This window comes from Beta vulgaris, chromosome 6 (genome assembly GCF_026745355.1).
Source record: "Beta vulgaris subsp. vulgaris cultivar EL10 chromosome 6, EL10.2, whole genome shotgun sequence".
In the NCBI taxonomy this organism is placed as follows: domain Eukaryota; kingdom Viridiplantae; phylum Streptophyta; class Magnoliopsida; order Caryophyllales; family Amaranthaceae; genus Beta; species Beta vulgaris.
In genome coordinates, this window is record NC_079207.1 from 49,423,843 (window position 1) to 49,444,260 (window position 20,418).

General features: G+C 34.3%; 1 protein-coding gene across 4 annotated transcripts in view; it reads right to left on the bottom strand.

Moving 5' to 3' along the window:
• Positions 1-967: 967 nt before the first annotated feature.
• Positions 968-20,418, bottom strand: part of LOC104896952 (hypothetical protein) — a 34,717-nt gene continuing 15,266 nt past the window's right edge. For 3 of the 4 annotated variants that reach the window (XM_048646630.2, XM_048646633.2, XM_010683744.4), the window contains 2 exons: positions 9,159-9,267; positions 1,571-2,026 (listed from right to left, as the gene is read on the bottom strand). In XM_048646630.2, the coding sequence (XP_048502587.1) occupies positions 1,885-2,026; positions 9,159-9,267 (251 nt within the window). In that variant the 3' untranslated portion in view covers positions 1,571-1,884. Of the gene's footprint in view, positions 1,338-1,570; positions 2,027-9,158; positions 9,268-20,418 lie in introns of those variants that run through there. The other variant, XM_048646631.2, reaches the window with a different exon arrangement.

The following is a 20,418-nucleotide window of genomic DNA, read 5'->3' on the forward strand; positions in this document are numbered from 1 at the left end:
ATCTTCATCAAGTCTCTGGCTAAGGGGGAGAAAGGGAGCCTCAAACCTATCTTAAAAGGGTATTCGTAAAGCACCACTCAGGTGGTGGGGCATGTCTTCGGTAACTCAGAAGACTCTGCGTTTCTAACGACTGTGTCGACAGGCAAGTTTCCTAACTCTAGGAACCTCATCATATCTTCCTCAGTCATGGTCGACTGTTCGTCCTCATTTTCACTCCTTTTTTCTACGACCTTTTCCTTTCCTCTCGACTTTTCATGGTTTTTCACAAAAGTCCTAATGCTACGCCTACTAGGGGCCATGGACGCGATTGAAGAAGAAAGGAAAGTGCGAAACAACAAAAATTAACAAGCAAATAGGAAATTACCTAGCACTAGGGATCGGTTTTCCGGTGGAGAAACTTATGAAAGCTGTGGAAATACTTTTGCTTTAGAGAGAGAAAGATTAGGTGGAGTAAATTTTAATCGCACGCGGTATTTATACCCCCAAGAGTAATCACTACTCTAGGTTAATGGGTAGAACTTAACAGCTCTTTAAAGTTATCTTTTTGTGTTGTGACCTTTGGGTTGCCTTGTGGGTATTTTTTTATCTAGGTTTCATCGCAGTATTTTTTCCTTATCCGTCGCGAAAGATTTTTTAGCTAAGTATTTTAGTTATATTACAGGCATTTCATTTGATATGATTTTTTAACAATTGTCTCATGGTCTTTGTGTTACCCCGTTTCGGCAATTGGGGGCAAACTGTTAAGGCTGATTTTTGCAGGATGACATTGACGTGATGACATAGCGACTTTGTCGCTAAGATACGACGGGAAGTTGCGAAGATTAAGTCAATTAAAATCAGTAACCGATTGTCCAAGAAAGGAAGGTGTTTTACCCGGCGATAATTCAGCTAATGAAGCCGTTGGAGAAAATCAATTACATGAAGAAAGGAAGTAGATTTCGTCAGTTGAGCTTTGATGAGGAGAATCTTCTACAATCAAGGATCGGTTACCATTGTAATTGCTTAGGAAATTAATAGTGCATTTAATCAGAAAAAGCCAAAGAGAAAGATACGGCATATGATGTACAAAAGAGAAGGAAAAAGGATCATTATTCAACTAGACGACATTGGAAACTTGTACTTAGAAGAAAAAACTTAAGCTGTAACGACGGTCACTCATCTGAAACGACCATCCCTGATAGTAGATTGGTGAAGCCATCTCCACCCGCGGTTTTTACCCACCTTCATTGGGGTTTTCCGCGTCACAGTTTCTGTGTGTTCATCCTTTTATTCCCCTTTGCATTCATTCCTTGCATTATCATATTGATAATCTGGTTAAATCATCCCTAACTTTAATTCTGTCGGAAGAGGCAAATTTTAGCATAACACCAACCAAGTTAGAATTTATGCTTAAGATAAAATGCTAACCCCAAATAATATGTTATTTTTCTCTTATTAAATAACTGAAGTATCTTCTGAACTTAACAATTAGTTGGTAAGTGAAAATTTGAGAAACTAATAACAATGACCATTTCCAAACTATTAATCATTAATTTAAATAACTTAATATATCACCTAGTCAAACTGTACATTGAAATTATGGAAAAGCAATCATGATCTATGAAGTGAACAAAAGGAATACAATTTGATACAAGGGGGGCCTTTATCAATTATTTCTACATAAGACTCGTAGAATATTAAGATGTGTTCAAGTATCACATATGAGTACCCAAATTTGAGTGTATACCGCTACAATAGAGTGGAATCATTGCATTTCAAGGATCAGGCATACTAGAATTTTAATCATGCAAGCTAAGTCTTGAAGCTGCATATGCATGGCAAAATCTTTAGCCTTAAGGATATCATTTCCTTGTTCTACCTTGTCCTTGTTTCTATGATATGATTTCATAACCAATCTACATGTTTAGTAGATGCTTTAGGTTGCTCCTTTGGTTTTTGGTATCGGTTGTTTTCGTACTTGGCTTTGATAATGAGAGAGTAAAGCAAGTCAGCTTCAGCTGAGGTATCATATGGAGTATCCATTATACTGGAAACAAGCAAAATGAGTGAATATCAAAATCAGACATCAAAATGGCCAAAGATAACTAGAGCAAATTGCCTAATAAACATAACTAATGAAACAAATTATGGGATCTATATATACAAGCAAATTATGCACGTGATGCATGAGTGATTTTTTATATAAAAAAAAAAACATAAATTCTAACCTTTTCAGTATAAACAGAGGTTAAATTTAAAAAACGTAGAAAAATTATCTTATGGGTCAACCATATGTTTGCTTTCGTCATTTGGCAGACAGGAACAACCATTCTCTTAGTGTTGCCTCGTGTCTGTTAAAAAGTTAATCTAGAAAAATTTAACTTAAGATTACACAAATTAGGTAGCTAGAAAAATTTAGAATACAAAGTATATACGTACCTTACATCAACTTTGAATGTCCTAGAAAAATCTAACCAAGGATAAGCCTAGAAAAAACTAGAACAATATAGTAAGTGAAAGCAAGTTGGTAGAAACCAACATTATATTATAAATACTAGTTGTAAGTAATACTTGCAATATATATGAAAAAACCAATTGTAAGTCAACTACTCATTACTAAATTTCTTCTCCAGTAACATCATAAATGAAGCATCTCACATAAAATAAAATCATCCCCTACAACTTCCATAAAACAATTTTACATCAGTGGTTTTAGAGCCAAAAATTCCCATAACCTCACTATTTTAACCAAAATACATTTGACCCAAACATAACATAAATCATAATGGCACTCAACAATCCAAACTTTCCGAATTCCATTTTTCGGGGGTGAAAATTATGATTTTAAGAAAATTAAGATGAATACAATGTTAAGGTCATATGGTTTATGCAAATATGCCATCAATGGATATACGAAGTATGAGGATGAGACTAATTTAACCGCAACACAAAAGAAGCAACTCGATAAAGATCAAACCAAGTATGCTAATTAAGGTGTTCTATCTTATACAACATGCGGTTAATCATACAAGTCGGAATATTGAGAGCCAACATGACAAAGAAGACTTGGATGATCCTACAAGAAGAATTTCAAGGAGATAGCAAGGTGCATGAGAATTATAAATCTCTGGTCTTTAAGAAGAGAATTTGAAATTTTAAAAATTAAAGAAGGGGAATTAATGAAAGATTATTTTTCAAAGGTAACAAAAATTGTGATTAAATGAAATCAGATGAAGAAGAAAGTTTAGATGAATTTTTTTTGAAAAAAGATTTACTAAGGTTAATGGATAAATATGATGATATTGTTGCTATTATTGAAAAAACAAAAGATATATCAAAAATTACGATGGAGCAACTTATGTGATCTTTGGCGGGCCACGAATAAAGGAAAAATCGACGTAGCAATGAATAGGTAGTTGAAATTGCACTGGCAGCAAAATTTAAGAAGATGGCAAGAAGAATGATGAGGATGGAGAAAAAAGAAATCAGGCAAAGGTATGAATCAAAAACTTTCGTACAATATTTGCAAAAAGACAAACCATGATATTGCATACTGTCGTCATAAAAGGAAGCCACAATGTTGTCACTGCAAGATGTTTGGTCATGTAAGAAAGAATTGCAGGAAAAAAAATGAGATTGCCAATTTTGGCGAAGAAAATCAAAAACAAAAAACTTTATTATGAAATATACTCATAAAAAGAGCATTAGCAAGGAAGGTTGGTGACATGAGCACCAACAACAAAATAAAATTTGAAGAAATTTTTTTTTTAACAATGGTTGGTGACACGAGCATAAGTAAGATAGTTGGTAACATGCACTAGTGGAAAAAAGCCCATTCGATGCGGTCAAAATCGGACTTAGTAATTCGGTTTTGGTCCGCATCGAATGGGCTCGCAGCAGATCCAAAATATTTATAGATCTGGTTTCGCACACAACCGCAGCAGTAAACTCTGATTTTAATTTTTTTTAAAATAGGCACCACACCCGGCAGGTTACAGCACATTTTTGTGAACAAATTCAAAATCATGGTATCCCAATGTAAAAAAAACAAAAAAACACCACAACTTAATCTCATTATGAATAATAATACGAATGGCAACTAGCGAAATTTTGAATAAAAATACGAAATAAACAAAATTATAAACACAAAGAATATACAAAATTATAAATAATGTTTTCCACCGCTGGTGTTTTACCTCAAATTCTAATTGTCACAATGGTGGGAGAATTGTGGTTGCTTGGAATCCACTATCCTTTTCAGTTGATTTTGGCAGAATGACTAGTCAACTTGTGCATTGTGTTGTGATTCCTGTTAATAAAAGGAATTATGGATTCAAAAGCAGTTTTTTTTATGCTTTTAATGATGCCATTAGTAGGGAGAGCCTTTGGTTGGATCTGGTGGAGATTGCTAGTATGAACACTAATCCCTGGATGGTGGTTGGTGATTTCAATTGTGTTCTACATTCAAATGCAAGGATTGGTTCCTTGGTCTCTAGTAGAGAAAGTGAAGCTTTCAGAAAGGGTGTTTTTGATTGTGGATTGAGTGATCTCAAAGGAGTGGGGTAGTTCTTCACTTGGAGTAATAAGCAGCAGGGTGTGGATAGGGTGTTCTGTAAATAGGGTCCTTATAGGTGGATCTTGGTGTGACACCTTTCCTGATGCTGAAGTAAGATTTATCCCTGAAGGGAATTTTTTACCACACTCCTATGTCTATTAGGTTTCTTCAAGATGTACAAACTAGGAGGAGGCCTTTTAGATATTTCAGAGAATGGAAAGACTTGGAAGGTTATGACCAAGCTATTAATGGAATATGGAATGGTCATGTTGTTGGCTCCAAGATGTATTATGTTGTGTCTAAGTTGAAAGTAACAAAACAGGCTATTAAAAGGCTTGTTTATGGCTCTATGGACATTCAGTCTCAAGACGCAATGGCTTTGAAGGAATTGATGGATTGTCAGCAGCATCTTCAGGTATATATTCTCAATACTGGTATGAGGAATCAGGAACAGATTGCCGCAGATAATTACAAGAGAGTGCATAAGAAATATATTGAGTTTTTAAGACAAAGAGCTAGAGCAGCTTGGATTAAAGATGGAGATGATAATACTAGACTATTTCTTCAAGCTATCAAGCAGAGAAGGTTACAGAATAATGTGTATAGTATATGTGACAAAGAGGGGAAATGGGTTGATAATCCTGATCAGATTCATCAAGCTTTTCTGAATTATTACTTGCAATTGTTGGGCTCTGCCATGGTGAATAGAAAGTCTGTTGTCCAGGAAGTTGGATCTTGGCCCATGTGTAGATGTTGCTGATCATGATTGATCATGATGGTCTAACTGCTCCTGTTTCACCTAAAAAAGTGAAGAAAGCTTATTTCTCCATCCCAGGAGATAAATCACCTCGGAGTGAGATAACTGGGAGATGATTAGTGTTCACGTAACCCAAGCTATTACTTCTTTTTTTCATAGTGGAAAAAATATTGAGAGAGATTAATGCTAATGTTCTAGCCCTTATTCCTAAATGTAAGGTGCCTAATTCATTCATTGATTTTCGACCAATAGCCTGTTGTAATGTGATTTATAAAGTTATATCTAAAATTATGTGTATGAGATTGAATTGTATTCTGCCTAAGCTCATTTCTGACAATCAAGGGGCTTTCATTAAGGGTAGGATTGTTGTAAGTAATATAATGATATGCCAGGATTTACTAAGAGGTTATGGGAGGAAGTGCTGCAGGCCTAGTTGTATGATCAAGATGGATATGAGAAAAGCATATGACACTATTGACTGGTCCTTTGTGAGAGAGATGCTGGTATGTTTGAAGTTTCCTCTGAAATTCATTGATCTGGTGATGACTTGTGTTACTAACATAAGATGCTCTTTAATGATTAATGGTAATCTCTTTGGTTTCTTTGAGCCTAAGAGGGGGCTAAGACAAGGTGACCTTATCTCACCTCTGTTGTTTGTGATTTGTATGGAGTACATGTCCAGGATTATGAAGCTTGTGGGGATGAAGAGTGGTTTCAACTTCCATCATAGGTGCAAGTCCATTCAGCTTAATCATCTTGTTTTTGCTGATGATGTGTTGTTGTTCTGTAAAGGAGAGTTTGTGTCCACTTATCTGCTCCTGCAAGGTTTTAAACTTTTTTCAGACTCTTCTAGTTTGTGTGTGAATAAAAATAAAACTGCTGTTTATACAACTGGTATGATGGATGATGAGATCCAAAGAATCCTGGATGTGTCTGGATTCACTCTAGGCTCTCTTCCTTTCACATACTTAGGGATGCATATTTGCTCTACAAGGATTAGTAATGGAGAATGTCAAGTTATATATAATAAAATGGTTAGTAGGATTAGAATTTCGAGCTCTAGAAACCTTTCATATGCAGCTAGAGTCCAATTGGTTAATTCTGTCCTGATGAGTCTTCACATCTATTGGGGCCAGATTATTGTTATTCCTAAAGGTGTGATTAAGAAGATTGTGGGAGGTATGCAGATCTTTTTTGTGGAGTGGTGAATACTTTAGTTCAAAGCCAGGCAATGTTGATTGGAAGCAAACTTGTTTGCCTAAGAAGGTTGGAGGCCTTGGTTTCAGAAGAATTGACTGCTGGAATAAAGCAGCTCTGGTAAGCTTGTTTGGGCAATTGCAAAGAAAGAATACTCTCTTTGGATAGGGTGGATAAATGCAGTGTATATTCAGAATGATGACTGGTGGGAGTACAAGCTTCCTAGCAGTGCTAGTTGGTATTGGAAGTGTATTTGTGATATAAAGGAGCAAATGAAAACTAATATTTCTATCTCTGTTCTGATGGAGCTTCACACATACTAGATCAGGAATATCTATAATCTTATTGTGGGTGAAAATCCAAGAAGTTTATGGGATAAGTTTGTGTGGTGTAGACTAGCTATTCCAAAGCATAACTTTGTGTGTTGGATGGCTGTCCAGAATAGATTATACGCTAGAGACAGATTACTCAAATGGGGTGTACTTGATGATGCTCAATGCCCTATATGCCAGAGCTGTGATGAATCACACTATCATCTATTGTTTCAGTGTGTCTTCAGTGTTAGATTGATTCAGCTAGTGCTGAGCTGGCTCAAGATCCGATGGATTGATAAACCTTTGGTACACTGGTACAAATGGCTTGGGAGAAGAAGATGCTCACTGTTTCAAAGGACCGCATCAGACTGTCCTCCCAACTTTCCTTCCATTTTTATTGATGATTTTCGGATACGGTTTTACAAAAATCGAATCCATTACTCAGTGCCATATAAGGTTTTTTCCACTAGTGGTGTGTATCAACGGCTAGATCAAAAAAATTGGAAAGTTATATTAACAAGATAGAGGTTGATAACATGAGTGCCAACATGAGAACTCAAAAGCACATATCCTTTTATGGTTGGTGACAGTGCATCAACAAGATTTTCCTTTAAAGAATTTTGGAGTACAAAATTTTTCATATTAGGAGTGTTGAAAAGTTAATATAGAAAAATCTAGCTTAAGATTACATAAATTAGGTAACTAGAAAAATCTAGAATACAAAAGTATATATCTATCTAAAAATCTAACTTAAGTCAACTTTGAATGTCCTAGAAAAATCTACCTAAGGATAAGCCTAGAAAAAACTAGAGCAATATAGTAAGTGAAAGCAAGTCAGTAGAAATCGACATTCACATGCTATAAATACTAATTGTAAGTGATGCTTGCAATATATAGGAAGAAACCGAGCTTGTATTTAGAAGAAAGATAAAATACTATTGAGAGTAGTATATATAGAATACAGTAAAGAAATACTTAATATAATTTTTAATATATAAAAATAATTTTATAATATATAAACAAATTTTTCATATAAAATATTTTTTAATATAAAATATATTTTTTAGTATAAAATAATAATCGAGCTGTTCACGAGCTTTACGAGCCGAGCTTCAACGAGTCGAGCTTAAATTTGACCGAGCCGAGCCTGCTCGCGAGCTTGTCAGACTCATTAATACCCCTCATAGTAACTCACATTTTATGTTTAATAATAATACTAGCAATAATGTGGAGTAGTAATTTCATGGAAACTACGCAGGAATACAAATGCAATATTTTTTCCAAAAGAAAGTGAGTCAGGTACCCTATAAGGCTATAACCCGACCCGAAAAACCAAATACCCGATAATGGGTATCCGACTTTTCCTAATACCCTCATATTCGTGCACTCGAAAAATCAGGTATCCGAATATGAACACCCCTCGATGTTATAGAAGTGGTAGGCACTCGTTTATTCTATATATACTACTCTCAATAGTAGAAGCTTCTAGTTTACATTTTCAAAAATAATGTTTTAAACACGATGTGGATGAAGTTCGAGAATTCTCAGAGTGGATACTTAATATTCAAGATGACAAAGTGAGAAAGGCTAATGATGTAGATGGTGATGTATATCTTCTCACCCTCACCCATCTAGAGTTTCATGAAACTCAATCTTTGGTTCATTGATCAAGTATGAAGTTATGACGTGAAAATCTACTTTGGTAAGTCCTAAAAATGTTCCATAGTTTCCGAATATCCAATTAATTTTATGAATCTTCCTCTAAATACATGTTGACGACTCCTTTTTTTAAAACAATTTCAAAACTTAAACTTGTATAATGAGATAGTCAAATCCGTGCTCATCTCCGCGTGGGCAATAAAACTATTTCTATAATAATACTTCTTTATGTGTGTAATTAAATAATCTTTGTCGGTTATACCACTTGGATCCGTAAAATTCTACATAAACAACTCTCATTTCAATCATACTAACAAGTAACAAGAGTAACAACCATCATCTACAATTACTGATATGCTTTCTCTATCTGAAACACACACTCTCTACAAGGTACCTTCAGTTCTGATTCAACAATATGATTACAAATTATTAACGCTTTATAATCTTTACTAATAAATAATCAAACTGTTGGTGGGTAAAGGTTGGCAAGCGTGAATGTTGAGTTTTGCATCTTGAAAGAATGGAAGTCTTTACAATAGGATTTTCCAAAGAATTGGCAAAACAGCATTATTATATATTTCTGGAATTGGTAAATAATAACCACAAGTCACAACAAGTGAACATGTGCAGGTGAATGTTTGAAAGAAAAAAAAAAAAATTGTAAACATTGTCCAAATGCATGTCAATCGTTGCGTACCTATCAAGGAGCTCCTCCAGTATGATTCTCTGAGAAGACGTTACATAGTGAATGCAACTTCTTGGGCACTGCCCCACAGCTAACTGCACTTGGTAATCTTCGTCATGTCCTGCACTTGTACAACATCAATTATATAATTCTTTCACTAAAAGTGAAGAGCATCTCTTCAAGAAAGATGAATTTTAACCTTTGCCCTTCTTCAAACAAAACCTATTTCCCTCTTTCAAAATTTTTTTTGCTACTACCTCAAAAGTAAGTATGAATCCTATCAAAAACCTAACTAGAAGGCGAGATGGCCTTCGAAGGATATGGGACAAAAAGTAAGAGCCAAAAATGGAAGATAATTTGCTTTACATTGGTCAATGGAAAGTTTAAATACAACAGAGAGCTCAGCAAGGATATGATTAAGTCACTACTACATAATTGATCTATAACACTATATGGTAACACTTTTTGAGATTCAACTTTCAATAACAAATAGGTAGCACCGTATTAACACTTTATTGATACTAGTCGTATATGCACGCGATGCGTGCATCGACATATATTTTTTTAATCTAAAATTATTTTGGTAGTGATTTAAATTATTGAGTTTTTTTTGTAAATGTTATTATCTTTTTGAACTAAAGGTGACCGATTTTTACTTGTTAGAAAATTTTGGTCGAGATTTAATAATTCTTTGTCAACGGCTTTAGTATAGTTCTTTAAAGATTATAAATGTTAATAAATGATGCATATTGTTTGAAGTTTGTAAATACAAAGTATTATGTTGTCATGATATATCACAAACTTTTTTTAAAATTGAAGATTTTAATTAATTTCGTGAATTGACTGTGTCAATCTAGTCAAATTGTTAATGGTGATTTCATATTCCATTTTTGACTTATTTCATATGGCAAGTTACATTGATTCTCATTTTTAAATTTGATATAAAAACATATTTTAATTTATTAGAGGGTATTCTAGTCATTTCAAATGAGGACACCACACTTCCTCCCTTGCCTTCTATAATAGAGATATAACACTTATATGTAACACTTTTTGATAGGTAATACTTTGACGGTAACACTTTTTCATAGGTAACACTTTGACGCTAACACTTTTTGATATGTAACACTTCAAGGTAACACTTTTTGATAGGTAGCATTTTAGTTTTAGAGGGTAACACTTTTTTTATAAGAAATACATCTGGCATTTTACTTAAAGTACGTTTTAGGGTATTACATGGTTATTTAATATTTATACTAGCACTTATAGTCTTTTGAGGTACCTCTACAAAATATTAATTGTCCAAAACCATTTTTTTACAATTGCAATTGGGTTCGAAAATAATTTTACCCTCACTAATTAATTTACTTTAAAGGTTTTTAATTGTCTGTAAAAAATACAAATCCCAAAATCTCTTACATCGCCAATTGGAGTTTGGAGACAAGAGCTGCACAAGTTGCATAATAAGAGGTATGAGAGATGATGGTGTTAAATGAGAATTGAGAAAAATGGTTAGAACACTCGTTCTCTATCTCTCTTGTATCACCGAATTTATAATTATAGCTGCCTCGTTTAAGAAGTCTAAAGTACCTAAACAAAAACCCTTATCTCTATTATATAAGCTAACTCTTGAGGAATTTGATGTCCACCTAAAATATTTAACGTATTTTTATTTCGTATTTTAAAATCTAATGTTGATATACTACAACTATTATATTTTTTTTTAAATACTTGAAATACGCATTGTGTGCATTTGAATCTAGTTGATGAAAACACTAGCCCAAATACTTCTAACTATCCAAAATTCGGTCATTTGGGTTGGGGTGTCATACAATAAATTCGTTGCATTGAAAATAAATTACTTCCTCCGTAACAAAATAAATGAAACAATTCACTTCATTTCCTTTTGAGGTAAGTTTTTTAACCCATAATTTTAATTATACACTGAATTAGTAAAATTAAAACCTATTAACAATTAGGAAAATGATATACATAGCCCTTAGGGCTATGTATAAGGTGATTAAAATGAAAATAAAATATTAAATCAAGCATTTATTACTTCAATTGATGTGAAAATGTGTATTGAATTCTTAAATTGTTTCCATTTAAAGAAATGTATTTAATGCTTATATATAGCCCTAAGGGCTACATAAGTATATCATTACCCAAACAATTAAACTTAAAATCTATCAAAATTAATTACCAAGTACTAACACCACCAACCACCACCATACATTCTCTGTCTTCTCACTATCTATTTGTTTCTCTCTCCTCTTTCTAGTTCCTTCCACCGTCGGTAGTTTCCCCTCACTATCGTCGTCACTTTCACTGTCGGTCCACCTACTCTCTCACACCGCCACTCTTAACTCCAAGCTCGAAATTCGACAGCGAAGTGAGAGAAATCAACGAGGCTACTAGTATATCAGGTTCGACTTCAATTTTCAATTTCATGGGTTTGGGGTTCGATTTTCTAGGTTTGGACTTCGATACGTGGAATTGGGGTCCAAATTTTTAGGTTTGGGGTTCGAATTCATGGGTTTGGGTTGAAACTTTAGGATTTGGGGTTTGCAAATCTGGGTTAGGAGTTCGAATTTTCATGGCTTTGAGGTTCAAAAATCTGGGTTTGTATTTTGATTTCGTGTATTTGGTGTTTGATATTGTGGGTTTGGCTTTGATTTCGTGGCGGGTTGTTCGTTTTTGGAGAAGTTGTACGATTTCTAGGTGGTGGTTGTTCGATTTTTTGGGTTGTTGATGTTCAAATTTCTGGGTTGTTGTTTGGTTTCATGGAATGTTGTTCAATTTCATGGATTATTTGATTTTTTAGGTTTATTATGAAGGTGGTGGTCAATGTGGTAGTGGTGGAGGTGGTGGTGCCACGGTGGTCGCAGCGGTGAATCTGGCGGAAAATAAACTAAAAATGCAAGAAACGGGGGTTGATTCTATGGCTTATGAAATCATTCAATCAATGAAGGGCACAAAACAAACATGAGTAAGAATAGTTTCAGAAATCGGTTAACAATGAATGAATAGTTGAAGATTGTGAACAACTGGTCCACTATTGGCAATGACAAAGGAAAAATGCATAACATTGAGGTGTAATTCTCGAAAGGTTGATATTCAATTTGTGAATTAGTGTCTAATTAACTTGGTAAATTCTTTGTAGTTTGTTGTAGTTTTAGTTTTATACATTTCAGCACAAAATTCCTGCCATTTTTAAAGATAGTGCAAGTATTTTTCAAACACCAATAGTAAGTCTAGTGAAGATACATCATCCAAGCTCGAAAATGGAATATGTAGAGCAGGATTTGCAAGGAAAACTCAAATTGAGGCCGCTAGGAAAATACATGCATATGGCGAGATGATGGAAGATGGAGAAGAGATATACGACAATTAGATCTAGTTTTAGATTATCATGACTATGTTGCTTGTTGGATGATTTAGATTTTATATTGAGCATAATATTATTTTTCATTAGTTTATCTAAGAAAATAGCATGAATAAGTGTATAAAGTCATATCATTATTATACTTCCTCCGTTTCAAAATAGATGGGACATTGTCTATTTATGGGTGTTTCAAAATAGATGATACATTGTTTTTTTTTTCCTTATTTAGTAACTTTTGCCTTACAATTTTACCATTTTACCCTTACTAACTTGTGTTATGTACATTAATCTACATCTAATAATCTGATTAATCCTAACCTAAAACTAATGATTCCCACCATTTTTTATGACCCACCAACTACCCCAATTGAATTCCCACCCCACCTCTTCATCTAACCTAGGGTTCTTCATCATCATTCATCTCCCTCATAACTGCTCATCTCCCTCATAACTGCTCATCTCCCTCTCCCTCATAACTGCTCATCTCTCTATAAGTTTTTCAGATCTACTCTCTCTCCTGAAACACCAACTCTTCAAATCTTCTTTCTCTCTCTCTCCTCATCTTCGTTTTTCTTTCTGTTCTTCGCAATTTTGCTTGAAAATCATTTTCTCTCTCCTTAAAAATGGTTTGTGATATCAATTTGGAACCTTTGATTGATGCACATTTTGAAACTACGGATGAGGGAGAGGCGATGTTCATAATTGACGTCATTCGATCAATTGAAAATGGTTCTCCTTGGCCCCGTAGACTTTACGATTCAGGGGCTGCTTCAAAGTGTATGGGTCCAACTGCTTGCAAAGCTTTGGGTGTTGTTCTTGAGGAAATCAAGGACATGAAGGAACCTTGGTTTCCTGATGATTTACCAAGTGAGTCCTCTGAAGAAGAAGAAATTATAGATCTGGTGAGTTCCGAGGAAGATGTGAAAGAAAAAGTGGTTTTCAAAACTCCCACTTTACCCCCACTCTCTGTCTCAAAAAAACCTAATTCTGAACGCGTTACTGTTTGTGCTCTTCCTTGTATGGGTTCTGAGATGAATTACTATTCATACAACCGAAAAGGAAAGGCTAAGGTGGGTTCTTTTAAAGAAAGTGGTGGTAGTGGGAGTAAATCGGTCATGAAATCTGGTTCAAAGAGGGAGGGGATAGTGATTGGTGGTACAGATTTGAACAAAAATTACAGTAAGGGAGGTTTGACTACTGTCCCGTTGTTATCCTTATTTACTTGCGTTTTTTTGCATGTTAATATTTGCTGTTGTTGGTTTGTGTTCTTCTGTTTTAATGGTTATGTATATTTGGCTTGTGTTGGTGATCTTGAATCTGATTGGTGATGTTGAATGTTTCTGTTGGTGATGTTCAATGTTTGGCTTGCTGTTGGATAAGCTTGGATTGTGTTTGATGCTTGTGTTCTTGGGAGCTGTTGGTTGTGTTGGCTGATTATTGGTTATGTTGAGCTTGACCTAGAGTTTAAGGGTGATGTCAAATTGATGAATGATGACTTTTGAATATAGAAAGCACTTTTGTTGTGGGATTGGTTTGTTGTTGTATATTGAGTCCCCCTGTTTTTAAAATCACTCCCTAATCCATATGATGAAGGACTCACCAAAAACTGGAAGTGAGTCAATGATTTGCTCGGCATTGTGCCTTGAGCTGTTAATGATTTGAACTCCTTCATAAGTTAAAAGTCTCCCTGATGGATTGTAGAAGGTCAAATGATGTCTTTATATGAGTAATTGTGATTGTGGTTATTTGCTAATTCATAAGTATGCCTCGGTCCCTAAAATTAAAAAAAACAATAATGGTGTAAATAAGAAACATAACTGTAAATAGAATAAGCATAATCATTGATATAAACTGCATTTACAAACCCACATTCCTCCACTACATGTACATAATTTATGTTTGGTGTGCAGTTTAACAAAAGTTCCTACTTCAATGGCATTGTTATGTATTTACCAAATAAAACATGTTCTTTGCAAAAACTATTTTCTTCCCGAAATTCACCCACTTTTAATGTACTTCCAAAAAACTGTTATCTTCACAAAAAAATGCACACATACCATTCATTTTAGTCTTCATCAATGACCCCCTCATTGTCAAAGTACTCAAGTTGTTCACTTTCATTTGGTAACTTCTCATTCAAATAGTGCACAGCTTCATCCACAATAACTTGATCACATTTGACAGTTTTTGGGAGAAGACCCAACCTTTCTAATCTTGCCTTCCCATGATGAGGGTTCTTGTAATTATTACCTCCTCTAACCTGTAGAATCTCAACCATAATCCACTGTAATTGTAACCATGTGTATTTCATAACACTAGGATCAAATCTGTCATATGCATCTTGCACATTTGTTATGAGCTCATCTATGTTCTTAGGAAATGTTTGATACATTAAAGCTTGTATGGCTCTAAAAAAACCTAAATCAAGAACATTTAAATCTGGGGACTGAGGTGGCTGTTGAATGAGCATGATGTTGAACCCATTTTGAGTTGCTGCTGCCTTGAATGCCTCATCATTTCCTTGTATGTGAGGCCTAGCATTGTCCTGTTGGATGAATATATCCTTGGACATACCAGCAGGCCACTTACTCATTATAGATGGCAGTACATTCTGTATAATCATGTCTCTGATGACCTTCTGAGTGATCCTCTCAACAGCCTTTGTTTCAATAGTGCCCTTATCTCTGTTTTTGGTAGTGTATTTTGCTGCCACCTCTCTTACAAAAGGAAAGATGCCAAACTTGCCATCATGAATGAGATTACCTTGAGCATCATACATTGGTTTTGATACTACCCCCATAAACTTAGCTTTAATTTTGAATCTCTTTGATTGGCAACATCTATATGGATCATCTTCTCTTGGCAATAAATAAAATCTCCTTGTATCCGGGTTCAAATAGAACCATTTCTCATCAATGTGTATGATGTTCTCCATGTGTATAAACTCTGCTTGTACAGTGGGTGTGCCAGGTAGAATGTGGGATAGCACCCACTTCATCCTCTCCAATTTGTGAGTCTCTGTCAAACTTGGATGGTTACTACTTGTATGGCTTCTGAGCTTCCCCTTCTTCAGCAGTCTATAAATTGTTGAAGGAGACACTTTAAGTGCCCCAGCAAAGCATCTAACTGAAGTGCGTAAATTCAGTGGCACTGATTGGAGAAACTCCTCACTATATTCCATTGATTTCCTCCCCACAGTTCCCTTTTTCCTTGACCTGACATCAATGACATCACCCGTAACTCTTTGATTGCATGCTCTGTTCCATAATCTCTCTATTGTGTGTCTTGAAACACCATACTTCTCTGCTGTCTTCTTCAATGCACCATATGGTAATATTCCGTTCTCTTCCATAATTAACAATTCATCTACAGCTTTCCTTCTCTTTTCATGCTTCATCTCAGGTTTAATTTTTCTGTTTTGGTCTTGTGCAGCAGATTCTGGTTCAGAGGAGATTTGACTGTTGAAGTTGGGGCACAATCTCATCAAGTAGTTGTAGATAGTACTCATCCAAGTCCTCTTCATCAACAACAGCATTGTACATTTCTTGTGCTGCATCTATTTTGTCCAGATGCAGCAAATGATGAAGAGATTAACAAACTGAATTTTTTTGCCTTAGATTTTGGTTGCTTAATATAGTGCTGCGTGTGTGCAATGAATGTGTAGGAGAGAATGTTCTCCTTAATTATGTAAGCAGTTTGGTTGGTAGGAACACTAATTTTTTTGGGGAATGTTTGTAACCCTTAAATAGGGAAAACAAAAATCTGGTGGTAAACTTAACTTAAATTTTAAGTGGTTTCAAATTTGAGAGGGAACCCAAAATTTTCTGTTTTGGTTGTAAAGGTTTAATGTGTAAAAGGTTAATGTACTTCCAAAAATATGGAGGGAAAAAAAAAAAGTGGTCCCCTTTGTTCCAAAAAGCTGGCGGCAAAACACATGTGGTCCCCAACCTTTTATTTTCTCCCTCCTTTTCACATGGGACCACTAGATTTAATCTACCTCCCTTAAACATACTTATGAAATTTTGCCTAGGAGTCCGTTTTAATCACAATATCCCATCTATTTTGAAACGGAGGAAGTAATATAATTGCCGATTTATATATCAATTTTGTATTTTCATATTAGTATTTTTATTTTCAATATAGATATATATCTTGATGATGAAAAGTGTTACTTAATTACCCACAAGGTGCTACAAGAGATGTCAAAAAGTGTTACCTAATACGCAGGACATGCTACATTAGGTGATAAAAAGTGATACGCAATGTTGATTAAAGTGTTACTACATATTAATGGTAACACTATAAAATGTTACTAATGTTATAAAAAGTGTTACATAAAAGTTTTTTGTAACACTTTAAAAGTGTACATATGTATTAATAGTGTTATATAAATCAATTTAAGGTAACATTGTTTGAAGTGTTATTATAGGTTTTCAAAAGTGTTACCTAAAAGCATAGGTAACACGGGCCGTTGTAACACCTAAAAAAGTGTTACCTATTATCTAATGTAATACTTCTAGCACTTAAAGTAACAATTTTTCGGTGTTACTTAATGTCAATTATGTAGTAGTGAGTATTGAGTTTTCCTAAAATTATATCTCATGACCCAATTACTGTTAAAGAAAGTGGGTCAAGTGTTTTTCTTCTTTTGTCAACACATAAGAGACACGGAGAATCTCATTTCAATAGAAACCGCTTCATATGTATAAATAAGTACATGTACCCAAGTGCATGTAGAATATGGTGCACCTTCTTCTAAACTACGTTGTTTTATTATTTTTGAAGTCTACGGCCACGTTTGACAAATAGATCGAATATAGAGTTTAGTTTTTAGAATTTAGAGTTTGCTGTTAGAGTTTTAACTTTTAATTAATCAGATTTGACTGCTGATTTGACAACTTTTGTTTATAAATGTGTTTGGTAAGAATTAAGTGAATGCTAAAAGCTTCTTGTCATTTGTTTGTTTAAAATGACATTTATAGACATTTTAATACACATGGGTAGTGTTATTACTAGAGGCATAAAAGTCATTGAACATATTTTTACCTAATCCTCTAAAGAAAAAGCTCATATTATGTCCTTTTTTATTTTTAGAGTTTTTATCCCAAAACTCTTTCTAAAACTCTCTTTTAGTAAATACCTCTTTTAGAGCTTTTGATTAGTCAAAACTCTAAAAGTGGTCCAAAACTCTCTTTTTACTCCAAAACTCTAATTGTCAAACACCCCTTATAATTTTGAAAAAATTGTTATTATTAGTTTCCTTAAAATTTGAAACTAAAGATTCCTTTTTCAAACATAAATTTAAAAGGTATATGCTTCTTTTACCTTCGCCATGTTTGGTAGTTGGTTATAAATGGTGGTAATGAGTACAAATTTGTGTGTATATTTGTGAAAAATATCATTGTTCATTCCCATAGTAATATTAATTTATCCAAAAGTGTCTACTTTTCTTCTAGAATTTTCATTCCCATCCAATACCACCTTGTAGGTGGTAATTAGTGGTAATGAAAATTGTTTCCCCTTGGAGACAAAAACACAAGTTCAGGGGTGAGATTGCTCAATAGAGAAAAAATGCATCCCCATGGAGATTTTAAGGGTGCTTCCCTAATAAAATTACACTTAGATTTCATTCTCATTACCGCAATTTACTAACGACTATCAAACGAGCCGTAAGTGTAGATGTTCATTTACTATATGTTCTTTTCATTATAACCTATGTTTTATTATAAATATATATTTACACGTTCTTTAATTTTAAGTACTCTGTTCTTTCTTAAAGTAGAAAAGTTGGTGAGACAAGTTCGTGTTCTTTTATATAAGTGGTATGTTCTTTTTAAGTGCAAAATGAGCATTGTATATCCTAGCACATAATCCACGCTTTGCTTTGTATGAGGGTGCAATGATCATCTTCAAACCTTGTAATCCTAAAGCATCTATAAGAAGACAAAAACTTCACCGAGAGCTAACATTTGGGTCAAGTAGAAAACCTCCCTCCGCATAGCAAGCCTCATATTACAAGAAGAGTGCTTGAGAGAGTAGGTAGAATTCAAATATTTGATCATGAATACACTACAAAGTGGATTTAAAGACTTTTTACAAGAAAAACTGGAAATTCTAATCAACAATCCACTAATCCAAGGATTCCTTTTCGAATTCGATGATGGTGAGACATAATGGGTTAACCTAAGATATGAAGGAGCACGGAAGAATCGATCCAAAATAGGACTCAAACCAGGGGCCTCATATTTAGGAGCCCCCAATTATTTTTTCAAAAGTAAGTAATATACTTTAAAACAAAAAAGTCACGCACCTTCTTGAATTCTTATTCCTTACTTTCCTGATATTCCGCCTAAAAGATCTCTAACTTGCTCTCTTTCTCTTTATGTCCTTACCTTCTTTCTCTCTAACTCTCTCCACTTCCTCTTTCTCCCTCCGTCCTTATTAGGTTATTATTCTAATTTTATTTTGCTTAGTTTCTCAAGGATTTGTGAAATATTTGAAACAAAAAACGCACTAGGAATTCGAGCCCAAAATAACTCATAGAACTTGCTTCTAAAATGTTTTTTGGTTTCCTCCAAAGTCCAAAGTCCAAAGTCGAGGATTTAGCCTTTGTAAATAGGAAGAGTTGAGGGCTTAAAGTTCTGATTCCTTCTAGGGAACCCACGTGTTGAAGCCTAGTTTTGATGATGACAAAGGAACAAAGATGCAAACTAAGTACTGGACTAACGAGTTATTTAAGTGAGTGAATTTCAAGGTATCATTGAAAGGAACAAAGAGAATACTAAGTCGAGGAAGAAATCAAGTTTGGATTTTGAAGACTAAGTGAAGATGTTTCTCTATTTTATACTGGCGCAGCATTGGAGCAAGAAGAATAAAGCGAGGCTTTTAATTTCTAGTTCCATTGTAAAGAAACGAGTAAAGATGGTAAGGAATTGTGGCAATTTTTGTTTGAGAATGATAGTTTGTTCCTTGGTAAGTAACAGACGAATTGACACTAAACTTATGAGTTAAAGGAACTAAAAATTAAAAGGAACTAGACTTAGGTTGAAGCATTACAACGGTACATTGATGGCAGTTGAGAAAATTATGCCTAGAATGTAGGTAACCGTTTTATTTAAGGAAAAATCTGATTTTATGGAAAATCTTTTTAAGGAAAAGATTTTATTTTTCAAAAGATAATAAAAATATTATTCGGTTTTTACGGAAATAATTTAAAGATAATATTTTTATTAAAATGATTTAATTTCAGATTTAATAATTAATATGTTTTTAATTAACCTGATTTTCGAGTAATGCTTAAAGTGGTTGCTATAATTGAGGAGCAGTAACTAAAAACACTCCCACGTCTAACAGTAATCATGGGAACATGGGGTGTGTGAGGAACGTGTTCCTTGGGGTAAGGAATATCATGGGATAATAGTTTTTCACACATACATGTTTTAATTCCCACGTTTGAAATTACTACCACTATAAATATTAATGTCTAATTAAAGTTCCAAATTGTGTCTGACTAAGTTATTTAGTGCGTTTAACTAATTAAAGTGTCTGTGCCTTCATCCTCTCATAATAGCCATTTGTTCTTTGCTTTCTTACTCTAATTCCACTAAGCTTATTTCGATCAATTGTATTTTGGTTTTTGGGGTAAGGGACTTTGAGTGAAGTTCTGTAAGAGAGAAGCTTTGAGTAAAGCTAGAGTGAGAAAACTTCGAGTGAAGTTGAGAGGAACTGCTGTTAAGGGAACAGTGGCTCAGGAACTTGAGTTTAGGAACTCAAGGTGTGGCTCGAGTTAGAATTAGGTTGTAACAAAGTTGTTTGGCCTAATTAGTGAAAGAGTTGAGTTTAAAATCCCTAGTGGTCGAGGTTGTTTCTTCTTGTTGGGCCCAAGAA